This window comes from Parambassis ranga, chromosome 16 (genome assembly GCF_900634625.1).
Source record: "Parambassis ranga chromosome 16, fParRan2.1, whole genome shotgun sequence".
NCBI lineage: Eukaryota > Metazoa > Chordata > Actinopteri > Ambassidae > Parambassis > Parambassis ranga.
The window spans coordinates 18082805-18099629 of record NC_041036.1 but is presented as its reverse complement, the minus strand read 5'-3'; the positions used below and the strand labels follow the sequence as shown (position 1 = coordinate 18099629).

At 39.3% G+C, this 16825-nt stretch overlaps 3 protein-coding genes across 4 annotated transcripts; 2 read left to right on the top strand and 1 right to left on the bottom strand.

Moving 5' to 3' along the window:
* The first annotated feature begins 145 nt into the window (after nt 1-145).
* LOC114448403 (B-cell receptor CD22-like) lies at nt 146-6169 on the top strand. Its single transcript, XM_028425321.1, has 11 exons — nt 146-241; nt 457-523; nt 1818-2156; nt 2284-2592; nt 3054-3317; nt 3520-3783; nt 3984-4247; nt 4647-4952; nt 5165-5243; nt 5354-5441; nt 5528-6169. Exons 2-11 carry the CDS (start codon nt 478-480, stop codon nt 5831-5833), a joined length of 2265 nt encoding a protein of 754 aa, XP_028281122.1. The 5' UTR covers nt 146-241; nt 457-477; the 3' UTR covers nt 5834-6169.
* A 5770-nt stretch (nt 6170-11939) lies between these two features.
* On the top strand, nt 11940-13149 carry LOC114448400 (free fatty acid receptor 2). The gene is made up of 2 exons (XM_028425318.1): nt 11940-12038; nt 12243-13149. The coding sequence occupies exon 2, from the start codon at nt 12250-12252 to the stop codon at nt 13147-13149; it is 900 nt and encodes a 299-aa protein (XP_028281119.1). The 5' UTR covers nt 11940-12038; nt 12243-12249.
* Nucleotides 13150-13417: 268 nt separating this feature from the next.
* lim2.5 (lens intrinsic membrane protein 2.5) lies at nt 13418-15046 on the bottom strand. Of its 2 annotated transcripts, XM_028426097.1 has the most exons (5): nt 14791-15043; nt 14397-14429; nt 14025-14174; nt 13724-13858; nt 13418-13479 (listed from the first exon to the last, which is right to left on the bottom strand). In XM_028426097.1, exons 1-5 carry the CDS (start codon nt 15041-15043, stop codon nt 13418-13420), a joined length of 633 nt encoding a protein of 210 aa, XP_028281898.1. The 2 variants fall into 2 exon arrangements, with proteins under 2 accessions (XP_028281898.1, XP_028281899.1); XM_028426098.1 differs by lacking the exon at nt 14397-14429 and having other exon boundaries at nt 14869-15046.
* Between the last annotated feature and the right edge of the window lie 1779 nt (nt 15047-16825).

The following is a 16825-nucleotide window of genomic DNA, read 5'->3' as shown; positions in this document are numbered from 1 at the left end:
AAAAATGAGGGTGTTGCTGCTTACACACATTTCTGATAACAAGTGCATTTCACACTCACACCCGTTTTTCCAAGTTCCTCATATTTGAGTCTGCTTTAAGTTTAATACATCGTTAAAAAGTAACCTCAGTTTTGAGGAACCTGACTTCTCTGCAGACCTCCTGAATGCTCTTTAATTCTTTGATTCTCTGGATTTAGTTTAATCTTTGCTGAAGGGAAAACAAAGAGTTCCATTTCAAGAGGTGAGACATCGTCTTTTCTGAATGGTGACATTTGAAACTATCAGTCCATTGTGTTTTGCAGATTTTTAATATGTTTTATACAAGTAACATATATCACAAATAACATTAAATAGTTCAGTCACTACAGGTTGGTGCATTTATTTTCCTGATTTCCTTCTTGATACTGCTTTAAGGGATAAACACAGTAAACATGTGACCTGTTTGATCTGCTTTAGAGTTCCTCCTGACAGACAAACATGGCCGGAGCTCTGACTGTCCTTCTCATCGTTCCTCTGCTGCAGAGTGAGTTTAAGTCTGTTAACACCTGGACTGCAAAGACTTCAGCAAATATAATAGATCTTATGTTGCTCATATAGAAAGATGTAGCTGTGTGAAACCTTGAAATGCTTTTTATTTAGAAACTATTTTTATGTTGCATATTGTTTATACTTTAAGCTTTAATTTATACTGGTCAAACATCATCTTTGTTTAGAGATTTATGGCATATTGAATTTAATAATGAGTTTATCTATCATGTACAAACGTCAGTACCATTACAAGTGAAATCTCAATAGGCCTCATTCACAAACCTGTGCGTACAATCGCTTGACGCACAAATCTGGGATTCATCAATATTTTCTTCCCGAATTTGTTCTTACTCTGCAAACAAATTTAGAACAGCCTCAGACCATGCGTACGCACAAATGAGGAAAGCCGAACTGACAGAACATGCAAACATCCCTTTAAGTACATGCAGAGCATAAAACAAGACATTTAGTTAACATCAAATAATTTAAAAAATACATTGGCCTAATGTATTAAACAACCATGAAATAGACACACGTTCACCATCATCATTGTGACAATTAAAATATTCAGTGATAACAACAGTCCTAGTTAACAAAGGAATGTATGAGAATGATGAGGTGGACCTTGTCCTCAACCAGTCTCCTTTTTCTTCTGGTCCATAATGCTTTTTTATTTCTTTTTAAATGTGGAACCACTTTTTTAATCACCTGGGCCTCAGTGTGCTTCTCTGGGGCTACTGCATCGTCACTCTTGAAAAGAGCTTCCACCTGACACAACTTTTTTCAATTTCGTGTTTGTAAAGTTCTTTTTCTGTTTTTAACAAACTGTGAAATTTACTACTGAAACGCTGGATCTGTGTGGATGAACCGCTCATACGATTCAAAACGCTTGTGTAAACACCCCGTGCTCATCTCCACATGGATACGCATACACACGGTGGTGATAATAAAATTGGCCGGTGCGCAGGTTTCATGAATCCCACTGTGATTTTGTGTACGCACTTGGTTTGTACTTAAAACATTTCCACGCACATATTAGTGAATGAGGCCCATTGTCATTTTGACAACTGCCTGAGAAAGATGCTTCTGTCATGGTGTAATATTGACATGTAAAAGTTTAGGCCCTGAATTCAACAAACCCATGATTGAGATGTATTTACAAAGAAAGTGTCTTATATATTAAGAACAATACAGTATTTTAAATGCATTCTTGTTATTGTGTCAGTTTATCAATAACACTGCTCTGCTCCTGTAAAGTTACATTTTCTTTCCCTTTTTAAATGTTTCAGGTGCTCTGTGTCAACAATCTACAGTCAGTATTCCACAGACTGTAGAGGTGATGAGTGGATCCTGTCTGACCATCCCCTGCTCCTTTAACATACGCAATGATCTTATCAAATACCTAAACACAGGATGTGCAGCAATCTGGACAAGAACAGATAACAGATTAACCAGTAGTTTTCCAGCACAAACAACTGAACAAACAGGAGATTTAACAAAGAACGACTGCACCACAACCTTCAATAATATCAGTAATCATCACAGCAGTCATTATTACTTCAGACTGGATTGTCATAATACACTGAGGGAGACTTTTCTAAACTTGGATGTAAATATTTTAGTCAAAGGTAAGTTTTTATCCAATTACAAGTAATTCATGCACAAATCAAAATGTTTCATCATGTTTGAATCCCTAATTCAATATTCTACATGAAACAGTTTGTTCCGACTTGTTATAATACATCTTCCCTCCAGCTGATCCGCCCTCACCACTCCTGACTCCGTCCACACTAGAAGTGGAGGAGGGAACCACAGTGAATATAACATGTTCTGCTCCAGCTCCCTGTGAGCCTCATCCTCCAACTCTGACATGGACCCCCATCCTGGGTAAACATCAGGACCGGATGCAGGAGAAACAGGACAAAACTAAAGTCAAGATCTCTACTCTGACCTTCACTGCCTCTCATCATCATGACAGGGAAGTCATCTCCTGCACTGCTGTGTACAAGAAACAAGATGGCAGCCATGATGTATCTGTGACAAGTGTGACAGCGGCTGTCTTATGTGAGTTGATGCTGAATAGATAACAATTACACTGGTTAAAGTCATACAGTAGTGTAAAACAAACCTAAATCTCTCTGCACTCTTAGTGGAGAAGCACAGAGACTGAGCTCACACTGTGAGTCGGTCCTCTAACAATTGTTGTCTCCTGAACTACAACACTATAATCACATGAAACAAATATTTCATGTAATACACAACAATAGTGGTTATCTCCAGTATACATACCTGATCTGTTTTTTCGCAAAAAGACAACAACCTTGATGTTAGAGATGTGATGGTATCACATGGCATGATTTACTGTAGGTAATCTACTCAGCTGGTTGGCTGTCATGAATACTTTTATTAATAATATCATTAATAGCTGATGTTGCTTGCTTTTAGTTTTTTATTATTAAAGATATCAGAACATGAAAACTGGTATAGGTATTAAAAAAAAACAAATATGTTGCTTATATTTCTAGACTCACCCAAGAACACCACAGTGTCAGTCAGTCCCTCTGGTCCAGTACCAGAGAACAGTAATGTGACTCTGACCTGCAGCAGTAAGGCCAACCCAGCTGTAAGAAACTACACCTGGTACAGAACTGATGAAAGCCGAGAAACGTTGATCGGGACTGGACACATTTTAAACATTGAAGCCTCTAAAGTCAGCACTGCTTTTTTCTGCAAGGCTGCAAATGAGCATGGAGTGGGACGTTCTGTTCTCAGTCAAATAGATGTGCAGTGTATGTATCCAATTTTACAGTGTTTACCTAGTTCAATTTGAAGGAAACCTGAATACAATTCATCAACATCTAGAGTAGACATGAGACAAGTTAATATATTTTTAAATATACGTCAAATTTCTTCATCTGGCTGTTTTATATAAGCCTCCATGACAAAAAGCACCATTCAGTAATATGCATGTTTCATTGCTCATTTTTCTAGACTCACCTAAAGACACCACAGTGTCAGTCAGTCCCTCTGGTCCAGTACCAGAGAACAGTAATGTGACTCTGACCTGCAGCAGTAAGGCCAACCCAGCTGTAAGAAACTACACCTGGTACAGAACTGATGAAAGCCGAGAAACGTTGATCGGGACTGGACACATTTTAAACATTGAAGCCTCTAAAGTCAGCACTGCTTTTTTCTGCAAGGCTGCAAATGAGCATGGAGTGGGACGTTCCAATTTCAGTCAAATAGATGTGCAGTGTACGTATATATAAATTTTAAAGTGTTTACCTAATTTGAAGGAAACCTGAATACAATTCATCAACATCTAGAGTAGACATGTGACACGTCAATATATTTTTAAATATACGTCAAATTTCTTTATATGGCTGTTATATATAAGCCTCCATGAGAAAAAGCACCATTCAGTAATATGCATGTTTCATTGCTCATTTTTCTAGACTCACCTAAAGACACCACAGTGTCAGTCAGTCCCTCTGGTCCAGTACCAGAGAACAGTGATGTGACTCTGACCTGCAGCAGTAAGGCCAACCCAGCTGTAAGAAACTACACCTGGTACAGAACTGATGGAAGCCAAGAAACGTTCATCGGGACTGGACACATTTTAAACATTGAAGCCTCTAAAGTCAGCACTGCTTTTTTCTGCAAGGCTGAAAATAAGTATGGAGTGGGACGTTCCAGCAACCAAAAAATAGATGTTCAGTGTATGTATCACATGTTTTCGCATTAAGTGTTCAAACAAATTCTATAAAATCAGAACTGACTATCTTGTCACAATGGTTAGGGTTAAATTGCCATTTATTAAGACTTTTAGATCAGTGTATGTATTAAATTTCACATTTAAGTTTTCACTCTACTGAGCAGAAATGCTTGTACAGTGACAAAATGATTACAATCAAAATTGTGCAATAGGACAAAACAATGTGTTTCTTCAAAACAAAAATATCATCACATCATTATTCCCAGTGCTGGAAATGTACATTTTATTTCTCATGAACGACATAATTTTTCATGAACAGTCGATTTTCTACAAAGCTAAAAATAACATCCAGATATATATAAAAAATGTTTAAATTGATAATTCTTCATCATTTTCTTTGCAGTTCCTCCAAAGATCCTGCCCTCATCTAATTGCACTACAAATGTGAGCTGGGTCAGCTGTTTCTGTGATACTTTGGGAAACCCTTCCCCAACTCTGCAGTGGTATTTGGATGGGCTACCTGTCAATCAGTCTAGCAAGGCTGTCAAACTTCAGGATGGCAAAAGTCTGAGGGGCTTCATCACAATGAATCAAACACAGGAGAAGGTTCTTTCCACCTTGCTGTGTCGCAGTGTTAACTCTCTGGGATCGGCCAGTCAGCAGTTCTGTTTCAATAAGCTGCAGCATCAAATCTCTGCAAAAAGTCTAGGTCTGTTATGGACTTAATGTATCTGCCTCCTGCTGTCTAATACTTTATATGCTTATTATTTACTCCAATTTCAGAGTGACAAACTTGTAACAAAACAATCTCTCTCTCACAAGACCGTAGTGACCAATCCAAATAAGTATCATAATAATGTAGTCAAACACTGCTGTGTCAATCCATACATTTATGTGTCCTAACTTCAATTTATGTTTCAGATGGAGTTCTGTTGCCAGGGTTCATCGTTGCAGTTGCCATTTTACTAATACTAGTGTGTGCCTTGGTGTTTGTTATTAGGTAGGTATAGATCAGGAGACAGCAGGGGGTTTCCTTCTACTGACTACTGGCAAATACAGATGTGAATGAAATTCACACATATATACTGTATGTTTTACTGTCCTTCGCAGGATGCTGAAAAATCACCACAAGAGTGAGCTCACAGTTGAAACCAAAGCAACTGCTGCAAGCCAACATTTAATAGGAGAGGAAAACGAGGTAGAATTTTAAGAATCTTATACTTACGGAAATTGAACATGAATTATTATTTTTAACACTGAGTTTTGTTCATTTGTTCATTGTAGGCACCCAAAACAAGAGAAGAGACCATTTATGCCAATGTCAATAGGCTGAGAGAGGCAGATGTTGCCACCCCAAACGTAGGTCCAAGCAATGAGGCCAGTAAAGGTGCAGAGAAGAACAGAAGAGGGAGTGAAGTGATTTACTCGAGTGTAAACTGGACTAGAAAGAGCAAGAAAAAGAAGACAGAAGATTCTGTGGACATGGAGATGGGAAGTCTGTATGATGAAATGGAATCTAAAAATGTGAGGAAGCAAGTGGAGTGTCAATATGCGCAGGTTAAGTTTAAAAGAAGTGTTTTGAATAAGTAGCTGGGCTTGATATTGGTTTATATATTGTGTGTTACTTTGTTTTTACTTGATGCTGTCATGTTGCTACCCCCTGAGCCAGGGTCATAACATGTGTTTTCTGGTTTTTCTATTGTCAAACCATTACATAAGTGTTTAGATGCACATTGTTTGTGTCTCCATGTAAATATAATAATAAATCTCCAGTCTCACATCTTACATAATGGTTAAGAGACACCAAATGGGTTTTATTTCTAATACATGATGCAAAAGTACAAATATTGATTGGTTTCCTGAATATCAATAGAACTTATGTATAAATCAAATTTCAATGCAATCTACTTATTTATATAGTCTAGTGCTTGAAAGTCACTGTAATGTGTATAAATGTTTATTTCCATTTTTATTCAAATACCGTAATTAAAGTGGGTCATGTAAATTGAGAAAAGTCCATATTAGTTTTGTTGTATATGTGGTTTTATTCACTTTAACATTTACACTTTGTTTCAGTTTAACCTGTAATTATACATGTAATTATAATAAAAAAAATAATAAAGAGAGAAAAAGAATGTTTGCTTTTTTTGCATACAGCCTCTCAAGATTTTCATTGTCTTTGAATTATTTGTGTATTCTCCTTGGATAGAGGGACATACTGTCAGGTTTCCATCTCTGAGTAAATATGTTCAAAATCAAACATATAGCCTGTAAAGCTGTCTGACAAAGCAAGCTGCTGACATTTCATGTCCTCCTCATGACTGATCCAGTTACACTTACTAAACCACTAGTTCTGTGTTTATGAGAATGTCTGAGAGACTGACTAAAAGTGGCATTCAAATGAAACACTGGAGCATTCATTTCCTTCTAATACTTAATACAAACTGTCTTTATCATGTCGGTCTTATCCTCTCCCACACCTGTCATTCCTTCCTGTTGTTTTTGTTCCGTATTTTGAGACCAAAGAAATGCTGCATGGCGTGAGCTCAAAACTCATAACAATAAGTGCTACAGAATGGAAAATACTTGTGGTTTGGTTCACATCAGGTTCTTGCTGGTGTGGAGAAGTGTGCAGCTAATCTGTACGTGTGTGCATGCGACCTAATGGCTATTTTTACTTCAAGTGAAATACTGACTAATAGCAGCAGCTCAGGTGCAGTGAAGTTACTTTCATGCATGTTCCTAAGGCTGAATATTTAACTGTATACTATATTGTCTGTGAATCATAATTCATCTGTTTTATGCTCATCATTTCATCAAGTGTTATAGTTGCTGATCTCATGTCCTTGTTTTTGGCATTACTTATTTAAAGTGCTGTAGTTTAGTATCTAAAATGTTTGCCTAGTGTCATCACATCCTATTCTTGCCACAGTGCTTTAAACATGTGTTCGGCATACCAGAATTTAAAAAAAAGCAACAGAAGCTTTCTTTCAGGCCTTCTCCTGGTTCAGGCTGGCTGCTTTAAATGAGCTCAGCAAGTTTAGTGTTTGAGGCTGAATAGAACAAAGGGGGTGTGGAAGTGTTAAGTTGTGCTAAAAAGGTGGGCTTGAACAGATCAGCAGACCATCACAGACACATTTATGCAGCGGCTCATCTGACAGGGTAAGCCCTCTTTCATAAGCAAAACATTGATCTGGGTTATTTACTAAAAAAAAAACCTTCTGACTTTTACAATCCTGAAGAAGATTGTACTGTGTGTAAAAAAACTTTTCTAGAAGATCTATAGTGACTTTGTGACTTCTACTCAGTGTTTCCTCCGCTGCAGAAATAATTAACACAAGTCTATTATGTTCTAACACTGCTGTGTTCCAGCTGACACTGAATGGTGCAAGATGACTTATTTCTTCATGGGAACTCGTGTGCTTAGACTGCTGATCTTATTCACTGGTAATAATGAGCTTTATTTGTTAATTCAGATTTCTTACATTCCAAACTTGGAAAAGGGGAAAACAATTTACTAAATAACATTAGTCATTAATGTCAGTACTGGAATTATTTGTGTTATGCTAATTTGTCTTGATGCTGCAGGTTTATGCTGCCTTGTAGTTAGTTGACCTACATCTTTGTGCAGTTTATAGTTGTACATATTCTCATTCTTTGTCAAATATACAATCACAACTAACATTTGTACTCCTTCCTCCGTTTGCCTCTTCTCACCCCACGTAGGCATCTCGATTGTCCAGCAAGTGAGAAGCTGGACCATCACAGTGCCCAAAACCGTTAAAGCAGAGGAAGGGAGCTGTGCTGTGGTGCCATGTCAGACAGAACCTCATTCTCGGGTCATCTGGTACCAGTACCATAACATACATTATCCTATAGTGTATGATGGTCATCGTCTTTTTAAAGTGGAACACCAGTTCAAAGGACGCACCGCGGTGCAGGGTATCGCTGCAGAGGGAAACTGCACACTAACAATTCATGATATGAGGAGAGAGGAAAACTATCTACAAGTATATGTGTGGATTAACCCAGACTCTAAAGCACCTCAGAAATTCTATGACCAAACTGTAACTATCATTGTTGGTAAGTAAATATCTAAGTGAACTTAAGATATCAACATTCATTTACAGATTGACATTATTGCTTGCCAGTTGTAAACTGTGTATTTAAAAAATGATGTTGTTTTTAGATGAGTAAAACAAAAACATCAGAAAAAATGTGCTAACATCCAGGAAGCACTAAACTTTCAATTGAATTGTATTATGACTGTACACAAAACACTTGACCTGCAACTTTTTGCAAGGTGTAAGATAAAGAGAATAACCTACCAATCCACAAGCAACGTCTGCAATTAAGCACATCTAAAATAATGAAATACTTTTGTGTTTGTGTATTGTACATTTAGTTATTATTTGTTTTGGTTTGTAGCAAGAGAAGCTCCCATAATCTCCATCCAGAGGCAAATAGTAGAGGGGGACATTTTTCAAGCTAACTGCACCATAAAGTACTCCTGTCCTGTCTTACCTCCATCCCTTCATTGGAACAAAAGTCAGTTTCTAACAAACACCACTTTAAAAGAGTTCAAGCAGGAAGCACTGGGTCAGTGGCTGTACACAGAGACGCTGTATGTACTAGCCACATATGAAATGCACAACAGCAAAATGTGGTGCTCTGCACAATTCAGAAGCTACGCCACAGAGAGTCAACAAATAACACTCAACATTTTACGTGAGTGAAACAGTCTGCCTGCTCAAAGTACACTATACAACAACAGGCATACTGCCAATCTAAAGTTTTCTCTTTGTTATATATCCACAGATACACCGGTCATGGTATCGCTAGTAATGGAAAAGAAAACAGTGATGGAAGGCAGCAGTGTCATCATTGACTGTGCTGCTCACAGTAATCCCCAACCACACAAATACTCGTGGTTCAGAAGAGAGATGGGCCAGACCAACAAACTAATTTCAACTCAGAGAAAGATGTCTTTCGACAACATTACACGGAGTACTTCTCTGTCGTGCATGGCTCACAATAACATAGGAGTCGGGCAATCCAACTGGGTGGATCTGGATATTCAATGTAAGGAACTCTCACATTTCCGCTGTACCACCGCAGTGTGGATGTCAGCCTCGAGCCAGGCTACATTAGGAGGACAACATCCTAATTTCAATCAAAAAACTTTATGTCCATATTAAATGGCACATAGATGCCAAAGAATCAAAAAGTGCTAATCTGCTACTTTCCTGGTAGCAAACTATGCAATTTAGTAAATAAAACACATATACAGATTGACAATTATTCTGAAAGAGATTTTTGAGCCAAGTGCACTTCTCCACCTGGAAGCTCATGCAGTCATAAGTGGAAGGGTGCTAGAAAAGAGTCCACCAAACCAAAACTACCGTAACTGGCATTAGCGCTTTATCTGTGCAGTGACTGGCATTTCCAATGTTAGTAAAACATGATACAGCTTCAGATTTCTGAAGCTAAACGCGAGGAAGTCACACGGATGCAGGCGACACCTGCTCCTGCGGTCCAAGCCTGAGAGTTACTATGACAACGCAGGAGGGACCCTTCGTGAGCTAATAGGTAGCTAACAAGATATCCAAGATTTCTTACTATCATTGTTTAAGAGCTGACACCGACGGTGTAAATCCAACCTTCGTTTGTTTGTTTTTTTTGTTTACTCCCAAAGTACTCTTGAAGTAACACAAGGCGACTTTTAGAAAACAAAAAAATGCTAAATTAGCTTGTGTAGATGGCGGAAGGTTTCTTACCTGGTAGACGCTTCGAGGCTTTATCCTTTTTCTCACTTGTTGTTTTCTCCTAAAATTATAACGGTTTCTTCACTCCTGCTGCTGGTGTAAACCTTGAGTAACACGAATCACATGTTACTCACATCAACTATTTCCTAATACATTTCTTCAAAACAGCAAGCTTAGTCCAATAAACTGTGCATGGTGTTCTCCTGAGAGGCCACAACTCTGCGCCAAATGTAACCTTCTGCGGCCATGCTCCGTCCCTGAACTACTACTTCTTCTTCTTCTTCTTCTTCTTCTTCTTCTTCTTCTGTTTATTGTAGAATGACAACTTAACCATGTAGTATTTCACACCTTTGATCAAAACCAAGAGGGGTGTATCACATTCAGTTCGGATATTGAGCTGCATCTTTGACTCCATCCTATTGTTGGAGTGTTGGAGTTTTTAAAAGCAACATGTCTGATGTCTACATTTTCATTCCATCTCAATAGATCCCCCAGAAATCCTGCCTGCATCCTCCTGCAACCTAAGAGGAGACGTTCTAAAATGTGTCTGCCAGGCTGAGGCGTCTCCTCACGCCTCTATATCCTGGATTGTTGATGGAAATGACACTCTTCCACTCTCACTCACCTCTTTCTACACAAATGAAAATGTAGTTTTTGGAGAAATGGGCATTCCAGATAAAAACCAGGCTAACGTATCATGCTCCGCCTGGAACCCAGTTGGTAGCGACACCAAAGAGCTCTATATATTCAGCTCGCCAAAAACATGTAAGTTACACTAAACACAGACAATGAACCTGTTTTTATGTGTGTTGTCATATCTGATAGAGATTTTCTTTGCAGCCTCGTTGTCAGTGTGGTTGTCATGTATAACATTCCTGGGAATCACTTTGTTGTCAGGATGCTTGGTTCTCATGTACAAAAAGTACACCAGTTTGGGCAGTCTCACAAACCCAAGGTATGCTAACTGGAATTTGTTACTTAAATTGTTGATGTATTTTTTAATTGCTGAATTCAAGTCTTTTTTAAGGCCACAAATTAGTGTTGGTGTTGACCAAGAAGAAGAAAGATACCACAATCCTGAAAGGTAAATCAAACAATATAGCACGAGTTATGTGTTGAGAGCTTCTTCTTTTTGTAAGTGTTTGAGTGGAATATTTTCAAGTGGCCAATTTTCATTCTTCTTGCGACAAGATCACAAGATGACACACAATCAGGCCCGCAGAGCCCTGAGAGGAACCCTGAGGAGGAACGACTTAGCTGCGTCTATGACAACGATTTTCTGGAGGAAATGCGTGCCTCTGTGGCGCCTCCGCAGGACCAGACCAACGCAACCGCTGACCAAAGGGGAGATGAAATCCAGCTGAAGGTGCAATGAATGTATCAACATGTCATCACTCATTTAAAGCATGTGTCAGATGTATGTCTGTGTTAAGTTTTACATATGAGCTCTATGTTTTTTTAAGGATCTATATGGCAACATAGATGTCTAAACCGCTGATCGAAGGACATTTGCTGCATATCTCACATAGTAGGTGTGGAAAAATACAATTTTTTTTCAATAGACAGGAACATAGCTCTGTGTATAGATGTCAGAATGTTTATTTCCTGTTTCTGCATTAACTGATGCTATTGTGAACAGGAAGGAAATCAATATTGGAGCTGTCTGTAGGCTAATGCTATTTTCTATTCTGCTGCTGAAATCTGAATGGATGACATCTGTAGGCGTGAGTCTGCTGAAAGAGGAAGCCTTGCAGATAAAAAAGTTTGTTTGCACTTTATGCAGACTGACGCATACTCAATATAAAAGTCACCACGAGCTGCAGTTTTGCATTTTAGTTAATATTAACCAGCCCACCTCTGCTGGTAGCTTACTATTACTTACTATTGGATGAGTAGAGCGCTGCACGGGGTCTGAAGAGACACTGTTTCCGGCTGTGTATCAGATCATCTCTGAACAGACAACTTTGTATTTCGTTGCACTAACCGGAGGGTCAGCTGTTACATTTTTAACCTTAACATTTGTGAGCTAGGTGAGTAAATATATCAAACCACACAACGCAGATCCTTTGTGTATGAAGACATTATTTTAAAGGCTATTGATTATTGTGGTGGTTTATTATAGTCTTAACTAAAGTTCAGAAGTAATGTAAAAATGTAAAAATCAAAAAGTAAATGTGAAAGTTGTCCAGAGTCTCTTTCCGTCCCTATATTTTTATTATTTTCTCTTTCTTCAGGTTTAGAATGGGGTCGATTGTGAGAAGTGAGGTCATCCTCACAGTCTACATTATTTCCTTCTTGATCGGCTTCCCCTCCAATCTCCTGGCTCTCTACGGCTTCAGCGTCAAGATCAACTCCAAGCCACTTCCGATTGACGTCCTGCTCCTCAATCTGACCATCTCTGACCTGCTCTTCTTGATCATCCTTCCTTTCAAGATGCACGAGGCAGCATCGGGCATGAAATGGTATCTGCCTGACTTCCTGTGCTCCATCACCGCCTTTACATTTTTCTCCACCATCTACACCAGCACCTTGCTGCTGACGGCGGTCAGTGTGGTCCGCTACATAGCAGTAGCGTTCCCCATCACCTACCATCAGCTGCAGAAGCCTGTGTATGCGATTGTTATCAGTGCGGCAATCTGGATTTTCTCAGCAGCCCACTGCAGCATCACCTTCATCACCCAGTACCACCCGTCTCTGTCAGGCAACACCTCACATGGTGTGTGCTATGAGAATTTTACACAGAATCAGCTACAAGTCCTCCTCCCAGTCCGCCTGGAGCTGTTCGTTGTGCTTTGCTTTGTACCTCTGCTGATCTGCGTTTACTGTTACCTGCGCTGCATCTTGATTCTGTACAACCGCCCAGGTATATCCCAGATGCAGAAGCACAAGGCTATTGGCATGGCCTTGGGGACTCTTGCAGTGTTTCTTGTTTGTGTCCTGCCTTACAACATCTCTCATTTATTTGGTTATTTCCAAGGTAGGAGCCCAGAGTGGAGGTACTACACCTTGCTGCTTTGCACCTTCAACACCTGTATTGATCCCATCATCTTCTACTTTTCCTCCTCCATCTTCCACTGCAATAGTGAAAAGTCCATTTTTAGAAAGTATGCTTCGCAGAGGCAAGGCACCAGCTCCAGCTAAGACTACAACACACAGTCACTGTTGTATATACATATTTAGAGTCAGCATAGACTTTCCTGTAAATCACAGGATGTATGATAACATATGTTCATTGTGATAGATGTGTGACACCTTTAAAATGTGTTACAGTTGGCCTGATCTTGTTCAAGTGAAATACGTCAAATAAAAAAACACAAAGAGGTGACATATGCAAATTTCCCAATTTTATTATTTCTCAGTAAGTCATCTATCTTTCAATGCAGCCTTGATACATTATTTCCTGTTTATTTTAACGTGGGCCAGCCACTCTTCTGCACTCATGCATTCTGTAGGCACACATGTAGAATATACCTGCAAAACAACAAGATGTAAGGAGACATTAATAAACCAGTGTACAGAAATGTAGTGTAATTGTTTAAGATTATATAAGTGTGTGTATGTGTGTTTTGCAGCAACTTCAAGAACTACTGTACATACAATGTCAACGTTATTTGACAGATTCGATTTATTCTTTCATGACTGTTTTGCTGAATTTGTGAAATAAATGTGTAATGTTTCACTGTGGAACATATTGGGTATTTAAACATAAACAAACCTGCAAAGAAGGTCATGAGCAGTGCCACCCAGCCTAGTATGTAGGACCAAGAGAAACGCCAGTCACCGAAGCGCTTGCCCAGGAAGTTGACGGTCACTCCGGTGTAAATGGCCATTGCAAGCAGGACAAAGAGAGCTGTTATAGTGGGCAGAAAGTGAGAAACAATAAATAAATACATTTACATCTGTATGCTGGCAGCCCAGGATTTTGTTTGAACGTCACCCTAATATGCAAATAATACACCGTTCATGGTGATCGTGGCATGGGGGGAAAAAAATTGGTTAGTGTAGCCATGACTCACTTGAAACAAAGAACATGATCCCGGCAGCAAATGAGCGGTTGAACCTCTCGAAGGCAGAGAAGTGGGCGAAGGAGAGGATTCCTGCGATGATGCCAGCAAAGCATGACATGGCTGAAAGGATCATAAAAGCACGGGTGGCATTCCAGTAGGCTGAAACAAGGGGAAGAGAAAATACTATGAAGATGCACTGTTTGATTTTTGTGTACGTACATTTCTCAAAACAATAAATAATGATGTGGTTTTGCCAGAGGTGAATGGAAAATCCCTAATAAAATACAAACTTCAAACAACTTCATTGAACTGATACAGTAGCATGGGAGAATAATAGTGTGTTTACACAATAACAGCACTGGTTCTTTTGAGCATTTGCACATCGTGTGAATTTAATGTATTTCAGACGAACTCCTCTAAATTTCACACCATTACCGTTTATCTAACAACTCTAGTAGTTGCAAAAACACAGCCACAGGCTACTGTTGATTCTAGTGAATTTTCTCTTGTACTGAGTAGGCAGGCCACAAAAACAGGAAATTATTAAACTATAGTTTTTGCAATAGTGTGAAAGGGTCAAGTAGGAAGTTAAGTAGGAAGTTAAGGGGAAATTGAATTCCTTGTCATGTCTCAGCATGAACTATGAAAGCACTGGTGATTTCCTGATCTTTCAGTACATTTTAGTACATTTTTATTATGTTATTATGATAGATTACATAGTTAACATTGCTCCCTCTCAGCATCAACACTGTTGATGCTGAAATATGAATTTAACCTCTGAAATATGAATTTAAACCATATAAATATGTCCGTGCAGGTGTGTGTGTCCAGGAAGACATTTTCCCCCTCTTACCAATGCTGTCAGTCTGCATGTAGCACTTGCCAGACATGCAGTACCTCCACAGGCCCTGATGGGCGAAGCTGCCAGACAGACGGTACTGCATCCAGTAATCTGTGGCTGTGGAGACCACCAACAGGATGTTCCCCACGATGGCACAAAACAGGCCCCCTCCCATAAAGCTGTACATCATGAGTGACGCTATGACTGCTGATAAGGCTGTATGCACTGCGTATGAAGAAAAAAGGAAGTTAGTGTGGGGCAAGTTGCTTTTCTATAATGGGTTTTTGGTTTTGATGTAGATTAATGACCTGAAAAGGTCAAAGGTCAGTCTGCAGTGTCATTATGGAAGAAGACATTTAATCTGATTTCCTGTGTCTAGGAAATTGGCAACAGGGTTTTTAGGTCCTAGTAACAGGGTTGAACTGCATCCTTTTCCTCTTTAAATGGAGATGCTGCCTAAAAATCAGCTAGGATCATTTGTTCTGACTGTACAGTTAGCTGCAAATATTGTGCACAACTTGTTTTGAAGGGAGCTGCTAGCCTGGACAAAGCAATCATACCCACCACAATGCATTCATTCCATAGCAACGTGTGCTTGCTCTGTCTCTCTCTCTCTCTCTCTCTCTCTCTCTCTCTCTCTCTCTCTCTCTCTCTGAATGTGTTTGTACAACTCACTGCTGCTGCAACATACATCCTTGCCTACCAACACAAAACCCAGAAACGCAAAAATAGCAACGGTGATGGCTGATAAAACTAAAAACTTTTGAACAAGGTTTAGCATCATTTATCTGTAGCCTACATGAAAGGAAACAGATAAATCTTTAAAATGTATCTACCAAAACTGTTGACATGTAATACTGAAAATTACAGATTATACAAACAAATTAATACAAAATATTATTCATGTTGCAATACACTGTGTGTGATAAAAAATCCCCAAAGCATATCACAGGCACTGGTTGGTTTGCATCCAAAGTCAGTTCCTTTTCTCATAAAGTGGTATCTCCATTTAACAAAAAAGTCATCATCATCTTACCTGAATTCCTCAGGATAAATCAACCCTCTTAAGTATCAGCCTTTCCTCAGGGAAAGAGTGAGAGAGAGTGCAAGCCAGGAGTGAGCGAAACGTCAAAGAGGAAGCCCTAGGCTGAATTCCAAAAGGTTATCCCCTCCACTTTTCTGTCGATGGAGGCAAAATCCTTTAAAACAATCGGCACAGAACAAATGCACTTGAGCTGGTGGGCCAAAAGCCATGTGACACGCTCACATTGAACTACATGGGAATGTTTTGGGGGGTCAGGGGAGAAGGGAGGGGTGACAGCATTGGGGAAAAGGGGGAGGGCCTGTGGGATATGAGGCTGCTGCAGCCCCAGTCCATGTCTGTTGTTCTATTAGGCGTTCTGGAACTGTGGATGTGCAAAGGCTTGCAGTACTGCTGTGGTCAATGGAACATGCTGAAGCGCACACTTTCTTTCAGTGATAGCCGGGGTGTGGTTATGAGCACACTAGCATGTTGGAGGTGCTATGCATGTTCAACACTGAATATGTAATGGTGTCATGGAAACATTGCACTGACAGGAAAAGGCAGAGCAGAGCTGCACTATAAAGAAAACTATCAAAATCTAACACATGCAACAAGTACATTAGCATCAACACATACTATAGTTGCTAGATGGCTTTTACATGGCTGGACTTTAGCAGTGTTTACTTCCCCTCGAATGCTTATTGCAGCCTCAGTAATCAACATTTGCTAAATTAACTGATCATTAAAATACCTGTGATATAGCTTATTACGTCTCATATGGGCTGTGCTAACATCCAGGGAACTTCTAATCCCTTCCTTTGTAGTTAATTGACTCATTATTCTGGTTACTTAAGAGACAGTTGACTTCAAAATCAAATATTCATATTTGCTCCATCTAAAGTGTTTTTATATGAGAGGTTTGGAGATATAAGCTATTAGAGATTT